General features: G+C 54.9%; 2 protein-coding genes across 3 annotated transcripts in view; one reads left to right on the top strand and one right to left on the bottom strand.

The window, feature by feature from the left end:
* Positions 1–651: 651 nt before the first annotated feature.
* Positions 652–10,817, top strand: KLHDC10 (kelch domain containing 10). Of its 2 annotated transcripts, none has more exons than XM_077340397.1 (9): positions 652–891; positions 3,112–3,327; positions 4,285–4,439; positions 5,682–5,830; positions 6,364–6,482; positions 7,659–7,725; positions 8,007–8,054; positions 8,847–8,986; positions 9,329–10,817. In XM_077340397.1, exons 1-9 carry the CDS (start codon positions 753–755, stop codon positions 9,397–9,399), a joined length of 1,104 nt encoding a protein of 367 aa, XP_077196512.1. In that variant the 5' UTR covers positions 652–752; the 3' UTR covers positions 9,400–10,817. The 2 variants fall into 2 exon arrangements, with proteins under 2 accessions (XP_077196512.1, XP_077196511.1); XM_077340396.1 differs by having other exon boundaries at positions 655–891; positions 6,364–6,448.
* A 2,359-nt stretch (positions 10,818–13,176) lies between these two features.
* The window catches only part of LOC143838670 (uncharacterized), a 35,144-nt gene continuing 29,926 nt past the window's right edge, over positions 13,177–18,394 (bottom strand). Inside the window, exons 15-20 of the mRNA XM_077340395.1 lie at positions 17,620–17,732; positions 17,267–17,421; positions 15,910–16,004; positions 14,896–14,974; positions 14,472–14,580; positions 13,177–13,757 (exon numbers count right to left, since the gene is read on the bottom strand). Coding sequence (XP_077196510.1) covers positions 13,684–13,757; positions 14,472–14,580; positions 14,896–14,974; positions 15,910–16,004; positions 17,267–17,421; positions 17,620–17,732 — 625 coding nt within the window. The 3' untranslated portion in view covers positions 13,177–13,683. The remainder of the gene's footprint in view (positions 13,758–14,471; positions 14,581–14,895; positions 14,975–15,909; positions 16,005–17,266; positions 17,422–17,619; positions 17,733–18,394) is intronic.

Raw genomic sequence — 18,394 nt, 5'->3', positions numbered from 1 at the left:
CCCCCCCCCCCCCTTGTATCCCAAAAGAAAGGCTGACTATGTGACTGGGAACAATAAAATCAGTGTCCAGTGGCACCTTCAAGACCAACAAAGATTTATTCAAGGTGGGAGGTTTCGAGAGCATGCACTCTTCCTCAGTCCCCCGAAAACATGCACTTGAAAGCTCACGCCTTGAATAAATCTTTGTTGGTCTTAAAGGTGCCACTGGACTCTGATTGGATTGTGCTGGGGCGTCCCATTTGAATCTATCCGACTGGGTATTTCCCCCGCTGCTGACCCGGCCTTTACACCGGGGAATCCTGGGAAATGTAGTTCTCTGGGGGAAATAGAAAATCTTTTCCTACTCCGCGCTCTTATTTCCGAGAACTACAATTCCCAAGATGCCTCGAGGAACGTACATTCGCGTGTGCTTCGATGGCTCCCGTATTTCTCCGGTAGGGGGAAAAGCTTACGGGCGAAGTCGGCTCTCGATTGCTCCAGCCTGCTTTTTACCTTCTCTCGGGGTAGGGGTGACGTCCGCCCTCTCCTTTAAACCGGCCCAAGAAGCTGCGTCCCCATTGGCTAGGGCCGTGCACGGCGGTCGCCGATTGGCTGCCTGGGCAGTCTATCCCCCTCGCCCTCTCCCAGGAACCTTCGTTCCCATTGGCTGGGGCCGCGCACGGCGGCTGCCTATTGGCTACGCGGGAGGACCCTCCCCGCCGTTCCGTGCGGGCCGAGCTGGTCGGGGGCTGCTGGCTGAGGGCGGCGGAAGGATGTCGGCGGCCGACGGCGAGGCCTGGGACGGCAACAGGCAGCGCGGGGGCGGCAGCGGAGACGGACCGGCGGCGCAGGCCTCGCACGGCGGCCTCCTCAACCGCTTCGTCAGGCTCCCGCCGGGCCCGGGAAGGGGCGGTGAGTGGGGGGCGGGGCCTCCTCCGCGCAGAGCCTCAGCGTCCAGGGGCAGTCTATCCCGCGGGGGGGGGAGGAGCGCTCGCCCTTGGGTGGGCGTCCCTAGGTGGGAGGGGGCAGGCAGGCAGGTCAGGCTAGATGGCCTCTGGGGGTACCACCTCTCCTGGGCTCTGCGGGTTTGCCCTGGGAAGGCCCAGTCAGCAGCAAACACGGACTCTGGTGACAGAGGTTGGCTTCGTGTCCCTCCTGGCTAGCTCCAGCTGCCTGGCCCTCTGGACACGACCCCTCCTGCAAGCTCAGCAGAGGCTCCAGCACTGAAGTCAGTTCTGCCCATTCTGACCGGCAGCAGCTCTGCAGGGTCTCCGGCCCAGGGCATTCACCCCACCTATTGCCTGGTCCTTTTAACCGGAGATGCTTCCAGGGAGCGAACCTGGGGCTTTCTGCATGCCGGGCAGATGCCCTGGGGCTGATTATTATCATTATCATCATTATCAACATCATTATTATTATTAGTATTAGTATTAGTATTCCATTTATTCCCTGCCACTCCCTTGCGGCTCGTGGCGGGTTAGAACATCTTAAACCCCATTAAAATCCATTAAAACAACAACTACAGTTTCGGCATTCTTAATTAAGATCGGCTATGATGAACACACGAAGGGGACTTTTGCTGAATGAGACTCTCGGTCTGCCCAGAATTGTCTATTTGGACTGGCTGCAGCTCTCCTGGGTGTCACAGGGTGTGTGTGTGTGGGGGGGGGGGTGCGTTTCCATTGCTTATTGCCTGGTCCTTTTTTATTGGAGATGCCAGGGATTGGACCCCCACTGAGCCACAGACCCCCTGGCAGCTCAGGCAGGAGGTGATGGGAAAGACCTCAAGGGAAACTCTGGAGAACCATTGCCAATCTGAGCGGGGAAGACTGACCTGGTGGACTGATGGCCTGATTCTGAATTAGGCCAGGTTTCTGTGTTTGTGACTTCTATTCATGGGCTGCACCACAATCGCATTTGGGACCTTATATTTTGCCCTGCACTATTGCCAAAGCCTTTTACCCGTCTTCCATACTTTAGATGGCCAATCAAATCCTGCAAGCCTCTCTTTGGCGTTTATCAGGTTACAGATATCAGGTGGAACTGATTTCATGTGAGTTTGCAATCATTCAATCCCTAGAAAAAAATTTTGTGCTTGCAGGATTTGGGCAGATCTTATTGCCGGGTGTCTGGACCTTAATCTGGAGAGGCCCCCATCAGCTATGGTTTGTGGATGGGCAGCTCTCTGTTTTTATTAAAACGATTGCACCCTCCTTAAGTGGGGGAGTGGGGGGGGGTCAGCAGGGCTGTTTCAGTAAGAAGGCTGGATCACTTGAGGGATTCTGGGTACTGCCACTGACTTAGAAGAATAGAGTTAGAAGGGACCAAACAGGCCAAACAGCTCCCAACCTCCTTAGGCAGCCCCTTCCACTGCTGAACTAGACTCCTAGAATCCTAAAGTGGGAAGGGGCCATGCAGGCCATCTAGTCCCACCCCCTGCCCAGTGCAGGATCAGCATCCAGGAGAAGGATCTGTCCAGCCGCTGCTTGAAGACCACCAGTGAGGGTGAGCCCCCTCCTCCTTAGGCAGCCCATCCCACTGCTGAACTAGACTCCAAGAATCCTAGAGTGGGAAGGAGCCATGCAGGCCATCTAGTCCAACCCCCTGATCAACGCAGGATCAGCCCTAAGCATCCTAAAGCATCCAAGAAAAGTGTATATCACTTCAACCTTTACTTGAAGACTGCCAGTGAGGGGGAGCTCCCCACCTCCTTAGGCAGCCCCTTCCACTGCTGAACTACTCTGACTGAAATAATTGTTTTCCTGATGTCTAGCCGATATCATTCTCCATGTTCCACATTTAGCCCATTTAAGATGTCTTTTCACTGCCCTACAGACGATATACATTTACGTACATGGGGTTAATAAGTGTGTTTGCACACAAAAGTTTATCTCTTGACTAAAACCTTATTGGTCTTAAAGGTACCATGGGACTCAAAATCAGTGTTCTATGCGGGGTGGAAATTTTTCCACAGAAAAATACGTCAGCAAACTTCTTGTTTCAGAAAAAGAATTTCCACCCCACATCACTGTGCAGTTCCCTCGTGCTGGTGTCTCTAATTGCCTTTTGCTGCCGACTGTAGTTACCCATTTTGCATATTGATGGAAGACCCGGCATCTTTCTCCGCTGTAGGCCAACGAGTCCCGCCGGCCAGGAGCGGCCACCGCTGCGTAGCGGACAATGCCAATCTGTACGTGTTTGGAGGGTACAACCCTGCCGAGTCCGAAGGGCCGGAGAATGAAAACTACCCGCTCTTCAGGGAGCTCTGGCGATACAACTTTGCTACAAGCACCTGGCATCAGATGGGCACGGAAGGCTACATGCCTCGAGAGCTGGCGTCCATGTCCCGTGAGTGTGGGTGGGACGGAATGGCTGTATTCACGCTTATGGGGCATCACCCTGGCCTGAATGGCTCAAACTAGCCTGACCTTTCCACATCCCGGAAGCTAAGCAGGGTTGGCCTTGCTTAGTACTTGGATGGGAGACCCCCAAGGAAGTCCAGGGCTGCTGTGCAGAGGCAGGTCAGGGCAAACTGCCTCCAAACATCCTTTGCTTTGAAATCCCTCCAGCAGGTGGTCAAACTCTGGCCTTCGAGATGTCCATGGACTGTGATGGACATCCCATGAGCCCCAGCTAGCATCATGCTGGAAAGCCATGGTTTGGCCACCCATCTTAGTCGAAGGGCCCCAGTACAGGGACCGTGGATGCCCTGATGCCCCCCAAGTATCTAGAAAGTGGGTGGGGCTTCTGGCCAGCAGGGCTTCTGATTGGCTATCGGAGATTAGACGGGCCACGTAGAGTTTTAAAAGACGTTGCTTTGGGAGCCGCTGCCGACACATCACGAGAATCTTCACTGAGTTGCTGACGGTAAACCGCAGCAGCCATTTTCTCACTGGCCCCGCCTCCAGTGGCAGCCATTTTGTGGCAGCCGTTTAGCGGATGCGCCCACCACGGCATGCCAGAATCTCAGCGGCACCTGCAGGCTCAGAAAGTCTTGGGACAGGGGTAGTCAAACTGCGGCCCTCCAGATGTCCATGGACTACAATTCCCAGGAGCCCCTGCCAGCATTCGCTGGCAGGGGCTCCTGGGAATTGTAGTCCATGGGCATCTGGAGGGCCTCAGTTTGACTACCCCTGGCTTGGGAGCTTTGTCCTAGATGGCTGCTCCGTTTCTGTGCTGCTGCATCACTCCGGCCGTGCCAGGCCATTGAGAAGAGACACTCCTGGAGCAGGCTTGCCACAGTCGAACTGCAAGGGCCAAGTTGGCTTCTCAGCATGTATGTATTTTGTTTGTTTGTTTGGCCAGTTGTGTTGCACGGGAACAACCTCCTGGTCTTTGGGGGCACCGGGATCCCTTTTGGCGAGAGCAACGGCAACGACGTGCACGTCTGCAACGTGAAGTACAAGCGCTGGGCCCTGTTCACCTGCCGAGGGAAGAAGCCGAACCGCATCTATGGACAGGTACCGAACCCCCTGGGGAATAACAGCAGCAGCCTCAGAGCACTCACAGAGTGCCTTCTCACTGCCTGCACCTGAACACCAGAAGAGCCCTGCTGGATCGGACCAGGGGTCCATCTTGTCCAGCATCCTTCTCCAGACAGACGGCCTCCCCCTGATGCCGCCTCTTGGCTTTGGGATCCAGAGGATTAGTGCCCCTCAGTGTGGAGGTTCTTCTCAGTCTCCATGCCCTGTAGCCACTGAGAAACATATCCTCCGTGAACGGCCCTCATCCCCTTTTTAAAGCTGACTATGCCTGTGGCCATCAGGACATCTTTTGGCAGTGAATTATTATTTCAATCCCTGCCCACCCTGAACCTACTGCCCATCGGCTTGATTGGGTGCCCAGGAATCTTACTGGTGGATTTAAGATTATTCCGCATGTTGCCCTCCCCATGAGCACTGTCCCAAGGCGTGCTGTTACACCCGAGAAGGCCCTTCCTCTTGATGGTAGGCGCCGGAAAAGAACAAGCTCTCTGGAGACATTAACCCCTTCAGGGAACCCTTTTGGGAATCCTGGAGGGCGTCAAAATTCAGCTCTTTGCTTTGTTGGGAAAAATCACACGGGTGGGTGGGCCGCCCTATACCCTTGTGGTTCAACTTCTAAAAATCCTCATTCACCGGGAGACGTTCAGCAGGCAGTCCCTCCCATGCCGGTCAGTGGGGTATCTTTTAAAAGTGATTTTTAAAAATTTAAACCTTTTTTACAAAGTTCTTTAAAAAGCCACCATATCATAAAAATTATATCCAAGTCTTGTTTTAAAAAATCAACTTGTCGTTCTGCCTTTCTATCTTGTAGGGATCCTTGGGGGGGGGGGGGACTGAGAAATATATGCAGTGTTAGGAATCGAGACAGGCACTAATGTGGCATTCCAGCCGTGGCTAAATCTAACTGCACAAGCCAAGATTCTGGGGCACTCATGCCCTCCTAAGCAGGGCCGTTTTTACTTGTTGGTAGACCGCAAGTAAAGTGTCAACAGGATAACAGAGAAGCTCTCAGGAGGAGAGAGGAGGTGGTCCCTGTCTTGTCTTAGGCCCAGCTGCTGAAAGCGTGCAAGGCCAGGACCAACTGGTGGTTTGGGAGAAGAATGGTGGTCTTGCCCCGTTCACTAAAGAGTGAGCCAAACATCTGACCCATGGGAGACCTAGCCTGGACCCCCCCCCCTCGCTTTGCCTCTCCTCATCCCCCCCTCTCTTCCTCGCCAGGCGATGGCCATCATTAATGGCTCGCTGTATGTGTTTGGAGGAACCACCGGCTACATCTACAGCACAGACCTGCACAAGCTGGACCTCAACACCCGCGAATGGATCCAGCTGAAGCCAAACAACTTGCACTGTGATATGCCGGAGGAGAGGTGAGCCCAGAGGGGGGGGGGGCACCCGGCTTCAGAAGGGCACCTCGTGGCACTGCTGCTGGCCATGGTATGGGGGTGGTCCTTTAGGGCGGGCCTGGGAGAAGCAGAGGGGAGTTGCTCTTGGCTGCCTCTGCAGAGTCTCCCTTGGTGGTCTCCCTTCCAAGTACCAACTTATGGCTACCCCAGTGAGGGGTTTTCAAGGCAAGCAAGAAGCAGAGGTAGTTTGCCACTGCCTGGCTCCGCAGGGTCTCCTTTGGTCTCCCCTCAATTTATGGCTACCCCAGCAAGGGGCTTTGAAGACAAGTGAGACTCAGGGGTGGTTTGCCATCGCCTGCCTCTGTAGAGTCTTCCTTGGTGGTCTCTCCTCCAAGAATCAGCCCTGCTGAACTTCTGAGATCTGATGAGACCTAACTATACCATGCTGCCTTTCTTTCCTAGAGCATATCCTAGGGACTAGGAACTTGACTGTGTGCTTGTGTTTATAGTGTGGTCTGGAGTCTAGAAATACAGCCTTTCTCTCATTGCCTTGTCAGGTACAGGCATGAAATTGCACACGACGGGCAGAGGATTTACATCTTGGGAGGTGGTACTTCCTGGACAGCCTACTCCTTGGACAAGGTGACCGGCCGAGCAGCAGAGGTCTTCTGCCACGGTGACCGCTCGCTGCTGTCCGGGGGAGAAAAGCGAGAGGCAGCAGAGCTCATGCTGCAGAAAGAGTCAGTGCCGAACGGTGGGAGAGACTGGGAATTGGGGGGGCTTGAGCAGACAGCTGAGGGAAGGGCATTGGGCTTTGATTTGGGAGGGCGGGGCCCCAGGAACAGTGCCCAATGGGGAATCCTCTGCCAGATGACATAGTGATGGCCAGAGGCACAGACAGCATTAAAAGGAGGACAGGTTTCTACTAGCCCAGGTGAATGAAGTGAACGTTCATAGAATCATAGAGTTGGAAGGGGCCATACAGGCCATCTAGTCCAACCCCCTGCTCAATGCAGGATCAGCCCTAAGCATCCTAAAACATCCAAGAAAAGTGTGTATCCAACCTTTGCTTGAAGACTGCCAGTGAGGGGGAGCTCCCCACCTCCTTAGGCAGCCGATTCCACGGCTGAACTACTCTGATGTTCATGTTCAGAGGTAGTCGGACTCTGAATCCCAGAGCCAGGAGGCAATATCAGGATAATGTCTGGGCCTCTCTGCCCTGTGGCTGGCCCTCCAGAGGAACTGGCTGGCCCCTGGGTGAGACGGGAGGCTGGACTGGAGGGACCCTCCGTGGTCTGACCCAGCAGGGCTATTCTGATGCCCCCCCCCCATTTTGCACAAACAGAAGAAAAAGAGTTGTTGCTTATCCCGTTTTTCACTGCTCAAAGCGGCTTCCAATTATCTTCCCTTCCTCTTCCCACAACAGACACCCTGTGAGGTAAGTGAGGTGGAGAACTGGGACTGGCCCAAGGTCACCCAGCTGGCTGCATGTGGAGGAGGAACAGGGAACAAAATCTCCCCCCCCCCACCTCCCAGATTAGAGGCCCCTCTTCACCACCACACCATCCCTTAGGTGGGCTGTGAGGGCAAAAGCAAAAGCGAGCTGTGCTCCCGCCCTGCCCCACTGTGCCCGTCTTTAAGAGCCCCCCCCCCCGTGTCCTGCCTGGAATGCTCCTGGGGGCAGCCAGATGCTGAAAGACAGCGTTGCCCCCTCCTGCCCAGGCCTGTCCGTGGTGATGCTGGCCGTCCCTCGTGAGTGGAGAGGGGTCTTGGGAGGGTCTGGGCTTCCGTCCTTGCCCAGGGCTGTCCCAGGATCCTTCCCAGCGTCACTGGATCCCTTCTGTCTCTCCAGATCCACGCCTACAACCTCGAAACAAACACCTGGGAGGAGATCACAACCAAGCCTTACAAGAAAAAAGGTGGGCTAATCAAAACAGGGCTTTCGCAGAGGGAGTGCGGGAGGGACATGTGTGCGTAACTGAGAGTCCAACTGGCTCTTGGGGAGAAGTCGCAGAGAGCTTCATCCAAAAGGTATACACCTCCTTGGGGGACACGGAAGACCTGCTCGAGAGGAGCCGGGCATTCTGCACCCTCCTTCCTTTGGCTTTAATTCTTACTCCAACAAAGCGGGGGGGGGGGGTTTGCCTCACTGGGCTGCTTGTCTTTCCTTCACCCGCTCTTTTGCTCTTTTGTCCCGCAGAGTTCCCTGCCGCCAGGAGATGTCACAGCTGCGTGCAGATAAAGAACGGTAAGCCCAGCTGGCCCACCCGTCCTGCGCTTACGGGCCCAGCAAGATTTCTCATGCAGGGTGGAGTGGAACCGTAACTGGGCTACGACGGCAGCTGCCCAGTTGCAGCTTTCCCCACCCCCGGCCTTGAGCATCTTGGAGCGTTCACAAACACCTTAACTTCCGAGGGGGAAGAGTCAGTATGCTGGAGAGATTGCAAGGGCTGCTGGGAGAGAATGTATGTATTTATCCTATGGGACGTGCGTAGTATATCTAGGAGACCTGAGGACTGTCCGGCAGGCAGGCAAGGGGTATTCAGAGGTAGCCTGCCATTGCCTCTCCCCATGTCCTGACCCCTGGTGTTCCTTGGAGGAACTGCTACTCAAATCCTTGGAGGTCTCCCATCCAAATACCAGCCAGGGTTGGCTCTGCTTGGTTTTTGAGTTCTGACTGGGTTTGCCAGCTATCCAGGCCAGGAGAGAAACTGCTGGCTGAATGGGCTCGGATGAGAACTTTTCTCCAGGTGTACCTAGGATATGGACAGGTGTGGCTCTTCCCCATGGCTGTTTCCTCCCCCAGCCCCAGTCAGGCCACGCATCAGGGGCTTAAGTGGCAGGGCTTCAGTGCTTGGGCACTAACACCTAGGCAAGCTTGGGAATCAAAACCGACCCTTGAAAAGAATTCACCGGCAAGGGAGGGAGCTGAGAAAGCCCGTAGTGCTCTCCTGCCTAGCTAGAACGTAGCCCCAGGGGGTCTTGTCCATGGCCCCACCGACCCATGTCCCCTTCGGTTGTGTCTCGGCTGCAAATGCAGACGTCTTCGTGTGCGGAGGTTACAACGGAGAAGTGATCCTCGGAGACGTGTGGAAGCTGAACCTGCAGACCTTCCAGTGGGTGAAGCTCCCGGCCACCATGCCAGAGCCGGTTTACTTCCACTGCGCTGCGGTGACTCCGGTAAGTGGATGCTGGCTCCCCCCCCCCCCCCCATTCCCCTTTCTGCAAATATCACTGCACTGCAAAGAGCTGAATTCAACCTAGTGGAGTCCTGTCATTCCCCGTCTCCTGATCAGGCTGGGCCCTGGCAGAGCCGCCATGAGACGTAGCCATGCCCAGTTGAGAGGAGACTCTGGACAGGCACCCACCGTGCCTGCATTATCAGAAGAAGTCTCTCTCCCCCCCCACCTCCCCTTTGAGCCTTCCTCTCTCTAACCAGAAGGCAGCAGGACTCTTTGAGCGGCCGCTGGATGCTTTGAGCCCCTCCCTCCACCCACAGGCCGACTTCCTTTCTTGTTCTAGGCTGGCTGCATGTACGTCCACGGCGGCGTGGTGGACATCGGTCAAAACCGACGGACTGGGTCTCTCTTTAAGATGTGGCTGGTGGTGCCCAGCCTGCTGGAATTATCCTGGGAGAAGTTGCTGGGGTTCTTCCCTCACCTGGCAAAGCTCTCCAGCTCCCAGCTGCTGCACTTGGGACTCACAGAGGGACTCATCGAACGCTTGAAATGAGAGAGCCGCCCAGCCCCGAAACACTAATTTAAGAGTGACTTTTCCATCCTCTCTTCCCGGCTTTCTCTTCCTCTCTGCCCCGCCCCCCTATTTATGAACACCGCATAAGATGCTGCCAAGGAGACGGAAGGCCCCGTTCCGAAACCTCCCTTGGCAGAACCCATCCGATGCCTCCCGGAGAATTTTTAAGTTTATGAAAGTCGTCTTTTTTTAAAAGGAAAAACCTCACAGATACCTATAAATACATCATGCGCGAAAGATGCCGCCGCTGAATTCATTTCTCCTGCTTTGGCTGCATGCTCCTCGTGCTAAGATGGGGAGGGAGGGGGCTGTCCTGGGCCAGCCTCACTTCTCCTGGCCGTTGCTGCGTCCGATGCCCTGACCAGCACTGACTTCTCACAAGGGCGGCAGCTCTGGCGACCTCTCTGAGAGCACCATGTGCCAGAATCCACCCGACTCCGCCCGCTTGGCCTCCGACAAGTGCTGAAAGGCCAGCGGGGGAATCTGTTCACGTCCAGAGCTGGCAGCTAGACTCTCGTGTGCAAAAATGTCGCCAGCTTCTTGCCTTCTGAAGCCGAAATGCCCAGGCCGGGGCTGGCGGGCCCAGAGCCTGTTGGGGAGGGAGCCACAGTCCTGTTCCTCGTGGGGCAGGGAGGCCTTCGGAGTCCCCAGGCCTGGCTGTTCCTGCTCGTGCCCGACCTCAAAGGAGCTAACGGGACATGGGAGTCATCAGTGGTGAATGTTGCCCCCTTTTTAAATTTTTGTTGGCTTTTGCAAGTTACGTGTAAGAGTGAATTTGAAGCGTTTTGCTTAGTCCTGCCGTAGGTGGTTGGTGGCATTGCCTGTGCTTTTGCTCTCTGAGCCCTTCCTTGTTTTGTTTGGTTTACAACAATCCCATCACAGTGGGCTGTCAATTTTTTTTCCAAGAAAAAGCTACATTATGAACCGGATTGTTCCTTCCCAGGAAGTGCCACAGTTGGGGGGGGGGTCTCCGTGGGTAGGCAGAGGGGGCTCCCTCCGAGGCAGGCAGCCCCTCCTCCAGCAGCATGGCTCTGCAGGGGGACCCCAGCCCTTCTCAGGGGCAGAGGTGAGGGGGGGGGGGGACGACAAGCCGTCTTGCCCTGGGGCTGAGGACAGTATTTGCCTTTTCTCAAGTGCTAGGAAAGAAACCGTGTTTGTCTTAACTGTTGTGTTCCAAATGGAAGTTTCTGTAGAATGTATCGAGTACCATCCAATTCCGCATTCACTTCTTGCCAGAGAAAACAGGAGTTTGATTTTCTTCTGTGTGTCTGTGTGTGTTTGTGATTTAAAACTGTACGCAAAATTCTGCTGCTTGGGGGCTGAGTGTCTGTTAACTGGCTTGGGCAAAATGCTGCGAGCCTCGCGTGGAGCTCAGGGCAGGGGTCCCGCTCTTTGGGTGGGCCACGTTTCCTCCCCCCGCCCTAAGACACGTTGGCCTTTCACCAAAGCCCCGTGGCAGGCCCAGCCTGTACCCCAAGCAGAAGCAAACAGGTGGAGCTTTCCCCCGAGCATCCTGTTTCAGGGAGGACATCTCTGCGTTTATTCTGGGACAGTGACAGTTCTTGGGAGGGGGGAGACCTGCCCTCGAACAGACAACAGCAAAGACCAACATCAGAGCCTTTCAGAAGAAGACGATTCCCGAAAACGCTTACGAAACGCAGCTGGAAAAGGGCTCGCTTATCCAGAAAGCCAAAGAGTTCGACAGAAGCAGAGGAGCTAAGTGAACAGGCCGGCAGCTGTACAGAAACGTCACTTCTCGATTTTGACAAAATTTGCGGCAGGGCATGCGCTTCTGGGAGCCACGGCTCACTTCTTCAGGTGCAGCTAGAACGCGAGTCTGCCTGCCCTTCTGTCTTGGTGAGCCGGGTGATTTCGAATGCTGTGACAGTAGCACTCCTCTCTCCAAGGCAGAAGGACAGACGGGCTCGCATTCAAGCGAGAACTGAGGAAAAGGACCGTGACTCGCTGCTACAAATGTTAGTCTTTGAGATACTCCTGGACTCTCGCTCTCTTCTATGGTCAGACTAGCACAGCCACCCCCATTGATCTATCTCCACGGAAGACCATACAGAACGGAAATCCATCAATGTTGTGATATAAGGACGAAAGGACTCCCCCTCCAGCTGTATTTGACGAAGTGAGCCATGACTCACAAAAACTCCTGTCCTGCCAAAAATTATGTTAGTCTTCAAGGTGCTCCTGGACCCATCTTCTTAATTCTAAACAATTTCTGGGTTCCATAGACTGTGCTGGTTTTCCAAGTTGGCCAAATTGACAATGAACCAGGATCTACGCCCCCCCCCCCCACACACACACACACACTCACACGCACGAGGTTACCTTGTAAAATCTTCACCCAGGAGCAGAGCTGCTGAGCAGAACTGTACCAGCTTTGCCAGTTAAAAGGAGGGGGTCTGAATTATATGTTTTGTGACTAACACCCGAGTGTCTCCTTACAGGAGAAAGCACAAAAGATCCAAGGGGATCAGCAGCCCCAAGGAGAAGCCTCAACAACTTGGGATCTTTGTCGAAATCACTGCCCTAGAGGTTGTTCCTTGCATAACCTCCAGGATACATGCAAAGTCTGCTGCTTTTTTAAATGCTGCAAGCCAGGGCCTCATGTGGAGGGGTAGTCAAACTGCGGCCCTCCAGATGTCCATGGACTACAATTCCCATGAGCCCCTGCCAGCATTTGCTGGCAGGGGCTCATGGGAATTGTAGTCCATGGACATCTGGAGGGCCGCAGTTTGACTACCCCTGGCCTAGACCAATGACCTCAGCGTTGTCATTCTGTCTTACAGTGTGGTGGAGGAAGGAGAAACCAGATAGGCTACCCCTGCTCCTGGCGTCTCCACTTGGACCCCTCATTTCAGGATGCTCAACAATTTCTGTGTTACTCCCCTGTGGAGGAAAGTTAGGATAGTCCTGAAATATAAATCCTACTAGAAATGCTAAAGACCAACAAGTTTAGAGCTGGTTTTTGTGCCCCACTTTTAACTACCCGGAGGAGTCTCGGAGCAGCTTACCACTGTGTCCCTTCTGCTCCCCAAAACAAACTCTGGGGGAGGCTGAGTGAGCTCTGAGAGAACTGTGACTGGCCCAAGGTCACCTCTGGGAAGGAGTAGGGCTCTTTGGATCGGAGGCCGCCACATTTAGCCACGCCACGCTGACTCTTAACACTCCAAACGTTGCTTGGCAAACAGCTATCTACGTCAATGAATGTCAGTTCAGTCCTAAGTTCACCTTTCAGATATTTCAACTCCTACCACCAGGTACTTAAAAAACCCAAAAAACTTAAAACAGCTGCACAGTGAAGGGGCGGTCGGAGCCCTCACTCTGCGGCACCCTACTCTGTGAAAACATGGAATCTCAAACAAAGGGGATCCCCCCTCCCGTTTTGCAAATGTGAGCTGCAACTTGAGGAAAACCCAGCAGCTGCACCCTCCGACCACCCTTAAAAAAAGCATTCAGGGTAATTTGGCAAGAAGCAAAGCACACCGTGATCATCCTGTATACAAATCCTGCGAACTATCCTGCAGGAGGAGGCACGGCACAGCAAGCCAGCTGGGATTTTGCCCCTCTTCTGCCCTCATTGCATACCACTGGCCAATTCCACGGTCACTACAAAAGGTTTTTAATGGCAGACTGCAGAAACCACATCAAAACAGCATCCTTCCCTGTGCTGAAAAGGGGAAGGTTTTCCCTGAGGAGCTGCTGTTCCAGGGACACGAGGTAGCCGTTGTTGACGCATGGCCATGTTCTGAGCCAACCTGGGAGATTTCTGGGCCCCGGGACCCTCTGGCGTGCAGCCGAAGAGCTTGGCTTTCCCTTTGTTCTGGTGCCTTCTTGGGGCCAGAGAAATTTGCCTGCACAGGGTTTTTTCCCCGGTCCCTTTGCGCTTAAAACCCCGAGAAACACAGGAATGGAGGACAGAGCTGGAGGGTGCCGGATGGTGATGTGGGTGGGGGACTTCCACTCCACTCCATGCTTTTGAAAAAGGCAGGCCTGAGCCAAGTCCCTGAGAGAGATCCTTCTTGGAAGGAAAGCCACTTACGGTGGGAGCAGCTACCTTCTCAGACAGGTGTGTGTGTGTGCGTGTTCCCGAAGGCCCACTGAGCTCCAGGTCAGCATCCCGTAGGCGAAGGAGAGAAGAAGTACACGGCCAGAAGGATGAAGTAGACCATGACCAGCACCGTCCCTGCCCGGAGAGAACAGAGAACATGCAGGCGTCAGGAGGGCCGCTGTGGGGCTGAGCCTCGTTCCCTTACGGTGGGAAGTGGGTTAGGAATACGGGAAATGGTGAGGCACGAAAGGTGGGGCCTGGATCCCACCTCCAATTGCAGCTCATTTCCTGACTACAGAGAGCAGTTCCCCCTGAAGGGTAAACCAGCCTAGGATGGCAGGCTGGGGTGTACCATAAAGCAGGGGTAGTCAACCTGTGGTCCTCCAGATGCCCATGGACTACAATTCCCATGAGCCCCTGCCAGCAAACGCTGGCAGGGGCTCATGGGAATTGTAGTCCATGGGCATCTGGAGGACCACAGGTTGACTACCCCTGACATAAAGAACATGAGCAACTGGATGTCCTAGAGTGGCATCACATCCTCAATTAACTTCCTCCTTTCCCTCCCCGATGCAGGGTTCCTAAACAGAAACCAGCTCACATTTCCCCTGGCCCTTAAAAATGTAAGACCCTCAGAAGAGCCCTGCTGGGTCAGACCAGGGGTCCCTCTAGTCCAGTGTCCCATCCCACAGACTGGCCAACCAGTTCCTCTTGAGGGCCAACAGCAGGGCAGGGAGGCCGCGGCCCTCAGAAGAACCCCAGACGAGCCCTGCAGGGTCAGACCAGCCAGGTTCTTCCATGCCCCATCTGCTGTGCGTTGCAGAAACCCTTCCAGGATGCATCTTTTACCTTGGAAGTAGTCACACTTCCCGTCCATGAAGATGTAGTTCATCAGGATGACGCTGAATATGCTGGCATAGACGTGGAGGTCGCTGAAGACTAGGATGAAATCCGTTGGCTGTAAAGGAGGAAATGAGAATTTAAAAGCACCCAGCAGGGTGTGGTTAAACTTGTCAGAGCAGAATTGGGGGGAAACCTAAGTTTGAAAAATCCCCAAAATATGCTGGATTTTTCAGGACCACCAGAGAGCCACAATTCAGGCACTTAAAGGGACTGAGTGTGAGATGGGAGGCTGGACATGGTGGACCACCCAGTCTGATCCAGCAGGGCTTTTCTAATGCTCTTAACATAACAAAGGACACCAGTGAGGATTAGGGGAAAGGAGTGATCCTTTGCAGAGAGAGTCGTCTCTGGCCCAACTCTCAGGACTTACGTAGAAGACTGTAAAAAGCACCACGATGGGTATCTGCAACATGCACACCTGGACCGCAATGCAGCTCCCGATTTCAATGCTGGAAAATAAAAAGGGGCATTTGGAAAATGAGAGCTCAAACAGAACTGCTCTGTGAGAACAGCTCTGCGAGAACAAACGAGTAATTTGCTGCCCACGTTTTTCAAAGAAAGGAGCAGCAGTTAAGGGGACCACGTGAATTCTAGAGAGCTGGTGGTACAGCCTTAGTGGCCACGAGACTACAGGTCAGGAGACCCCCAGTTCAAATCTCGCGCCTCCCACAAACTCTGCACACAGCCCAAACTCCACCCTCATCCCCACCTCGTCTGCAACATGGGAATGCTCCTGACTTCTTCAGGGCGTGGTGAGACTGGCTTGTTCTTGCAGGACTCAAAGCAGTGAATAAAGGCCCAGCATCTGGCCTGAGCACGCCCAGCGCCACAGGGGCCCCATGCATGCCCCAGTGCCTGCAGATCCTTTTATTTAGAGCCAGCTTGGGATCATGGTCAACAGCAGCGGCCTCTAATCTGGAGAACTGGATATGATTCCTTGTTCCTCCCCATGAAGCCAACTTGGTAACCCTGGGCCAGTCACAGTCCTGTTAGAGCTGTTCTTGCAGAGCAGTTCTGTCAGAGCTCTCTCAGCCTCACCTCCCTCACAGGGTGTCTGTTGTGGAGAGAGGGAGGGAAGGTGATTGTAAGCCGCTTGGAGACTCCTTCGGGCAGTGAAAAGCAGGGTATAAAAACCAACTCTTCTTCCTCTTTTCCTGTACTTGATAGAACATTTGTTAAATAAAGACACAGCATTACTAGGAACTTCGATTTGGAATTATTTAACCTTCCAGTTCTTAATTCACTTCTTGGGATTAAGCGTTTCCTCCTCCTTTTCTTTGTTCCTTACGCAGGAGGGCCGGCGAGAACGCCTGGGAGAGGGCAGCGTTTACGTCTCCCCAGCAGGGAAGTGTGTGTATGGGGGGGAAGGGGGCAGGACACCCACCTCAAGCTGATATTGTTCTGCAAGGCAAACTGGATCCCATTGACGATCTCGGGAATCTCCGGCACCATGGCGAGCACCGTCACCCCAATGAAATACTGAGGAAAGAGGAAGGAGGGCGACTGAGCTCACGGCTGGCCACTGCCCACCCCCCACACCAAGACTCGCCCACCCCCCACAGCTGGGTGGAAGGTACAATCACCCCTAGGCTACCTCCCACACCTCAGGGTGAAATCCTAAGCACTACCTGACATGGGGACTCACGGGAGGCCATCTTAGCCTGCGTCAGGTCCTGTTCCCTCTGGCCCAGGGACTCCCAGCATGGGCCCTGTGGGTTTCATGGCATTCCCTGTTGCCCACCAAGGGTTTCTAGAAAGTGGGCAGGGCTTTTGCCAAACAAAGCTGTTCAGATTTCTTTCTTTTTTGTTAATGTTGCTTTGCCAACAGCTGCCCCCACAGCACACTGTGTCACGCAAGGGAAACTGAGGCAGCCGTTTTGTGGCTGGAAACGCCACTCTGTGTCAGATTCCAAAGGTGCCCAACAGTCAGGGACCCCGCTCTGCCCTGGTCCACAACTGGCTCCCAGCTCTGCACCCCACGGCTCTTGCGTGGAGATGCTGGGGGGCCCTTGACCCTCTGCAAGCAGACAGCACCCTCTGCTGGTGAGCTGGGTCCCTTGTGGCCGGACAGGACTAGCCGGGTCATGCAGAGAGAGGGTCCCCGGGTCCCCTCTGGCGGCTGAAGGGGGGAGGGCTTCCCGGGAGCAAGAGGGTTGGCCAATTCATGTTGTGGATGACATAGCGACATCATTTCCGATATAACCTGGACGTGATGTCATCACGCTGCCGTTGTCCAGTGGCACTGTTATTTGGGCAACGAAATTATGGACAATCGAGAGCCAGCGTGGTGATATGGTGAAGAGGGGTGGCCTCTAATCTGGCGTGCCGGGTTCAATTCCCCACTTCTCCTCCATGTACAGCCAGCTGGGTGACCTTGGGCCAGTCCCAGTTCTCTCAGAGCTCTCTCACCCCCACCTCGCTCTCAGGGTGAGGAAGGGAAGGTGATTGGAAGCCATTCTGGGACTCCTTCGGCCAGTCAAAAGTGGTGGGGGGATAAAAACCAACTCTTTGTCTTCTTCTAAATTTGGCGTCACCAGAATGATGACGTCACATCTGGGTCTGACATGGATAAGTCCCTGCACCGTCCCCTGGGCCTTGCTCTCCTTCTGGGCAAGTCCTCCCTGCTGCCCAGCTAATTGAGGGGGGGTATATCTGGCATTCCTATGCAGAGAGCAGCACTGTTCTCTCCCCTCCTGGGGCCCACATCATCACCCCCCCCCCCAAATCCACTCTCTGCTCACCTGGGACACGGTCGAGCTGCTCAGGATGGGGCTGATGTGCTCCGTGGCCAGGTCAGCGCAGGCTGACATACACACGGTGGAGACCAGGAGAATGACCAGGGCTCTGAAGCGGGACCAGTGGACCACGGGGTGGTGGCCGTGGCCACGGCTGGGCACTGCGGAGAGCAGGGAGGCACCGTTGCCAGGCAAGGAGAGCATGTGGCCACCCGGAAGCCCATCCCTACTCCCGGCAGTGTAATTGCAGAGTCTAGGACAGGGGTGGCCAAACCGTGGCCCTCCAGCCGTCCGTGGACTTCGCCCGAATCCCCACTCCGTCCCCTCCCCTCCCCTGCCCACCCTGCCCAGGGCCTTACTGTGGCAGTCGCTGATGAGGATGTCATAGATGTGGCAGTGCGTTTTGAGGGTGAACATCAGACCGATGAAATACGCCACGGGGAGCAGGATCGACACTGTGTACACCAGGGGCCTGCCGTGCACAGGGAAAAAATGACACGCGTGTCCATCCACGGCATGCTGGACAAGACAAACGGCCTGCCGGTTGGATGCCACGGGACAGCCCACGATAAGAACCTGAAGACCACAGCTGCCCCATCCTGGCAGGACCCTCCCCAAGCGCCTGCTAATCAGACGGGTTCTTGCCTCCAAGTCCGTCTATCGTGACCCCCAGCCGGCAACCGGCCTCTCCCCCGTCACTCTCTCCAGCCCCCTTTTCGATTCATCAGAGCCGGCAGCCCTCCCAGCAGTCTAATCCGGCCCCCACCTTGGGGCGGAGAGTTCCAAGGGTTAACGGTGTGACGTGAATAGGCTGCCTAAGGAGGTGGTGAGCTCCCCCTCACTGGCAGACTTCAAGCAAAGGCTGGATGCACACTTTTCTTGGATGCTTTAGGATGCTTAGGGCTGATCCTGCGTTGAGCAGGGGGTTGGACTAGATGGCCTCTATGGCCCCTTCCCACTCTTTGATTCTGTGATGGCAGATAGTGCCGTCAAGGTGCAGCCGACTTCTGGAAATCCCATCGGATTTTCCAGGCAAGAGACCCAGAGAGGTGGTCTGCCCCGAGGGAGAGGCCTGCCGGGGTCTTGGGAGCCTTCCGTAGCATCGTAGAGGGGAAAGGGGGTGGCACGTTCTTG

This window comes from Paroedura picta, chromosome 5, assembly GCF_049243985.1.
Source record: "Paroedura picta isolate Pp20150507F chromosome 5, Ppicta_v3.0, whole genome shotgun sequence".
NCBI classification, from domain to species: Eukaryota; Metazoa; Chordata; class Lepidosauria; order Squamata; family Gekkonidae; genus Paroedura; species Paroedura picta.
This window is presented reverse-complemented; position numbering and strand designations above follow the sequence as displayed.

Bases quoted from the DNA above. Each gene is read 5' to 3' on its own strand.
- KLHDC10 (XM_077340396.1), top strand. From the start codon at position 753: ATGTCGGCGGCCGACGGCGAGGCCTGGGACGGCAACAGGCAGCGCGGG. The intron at 892-3,111 runs GTGAGTGGGGGG...TCTCCGCTGTAG, and splicing joins GCCGGGCCCGGGAAGGGGCG to GCCAACGAGTCCCGCCGGCC. The intron at 5,831-6,363 runs GTGAGCCCAGAG...TTGCCTTGTCAG, and splicing joins TGTGATATGCCGGAGGAGAG to GTACAGGCATGAAATTGCAC.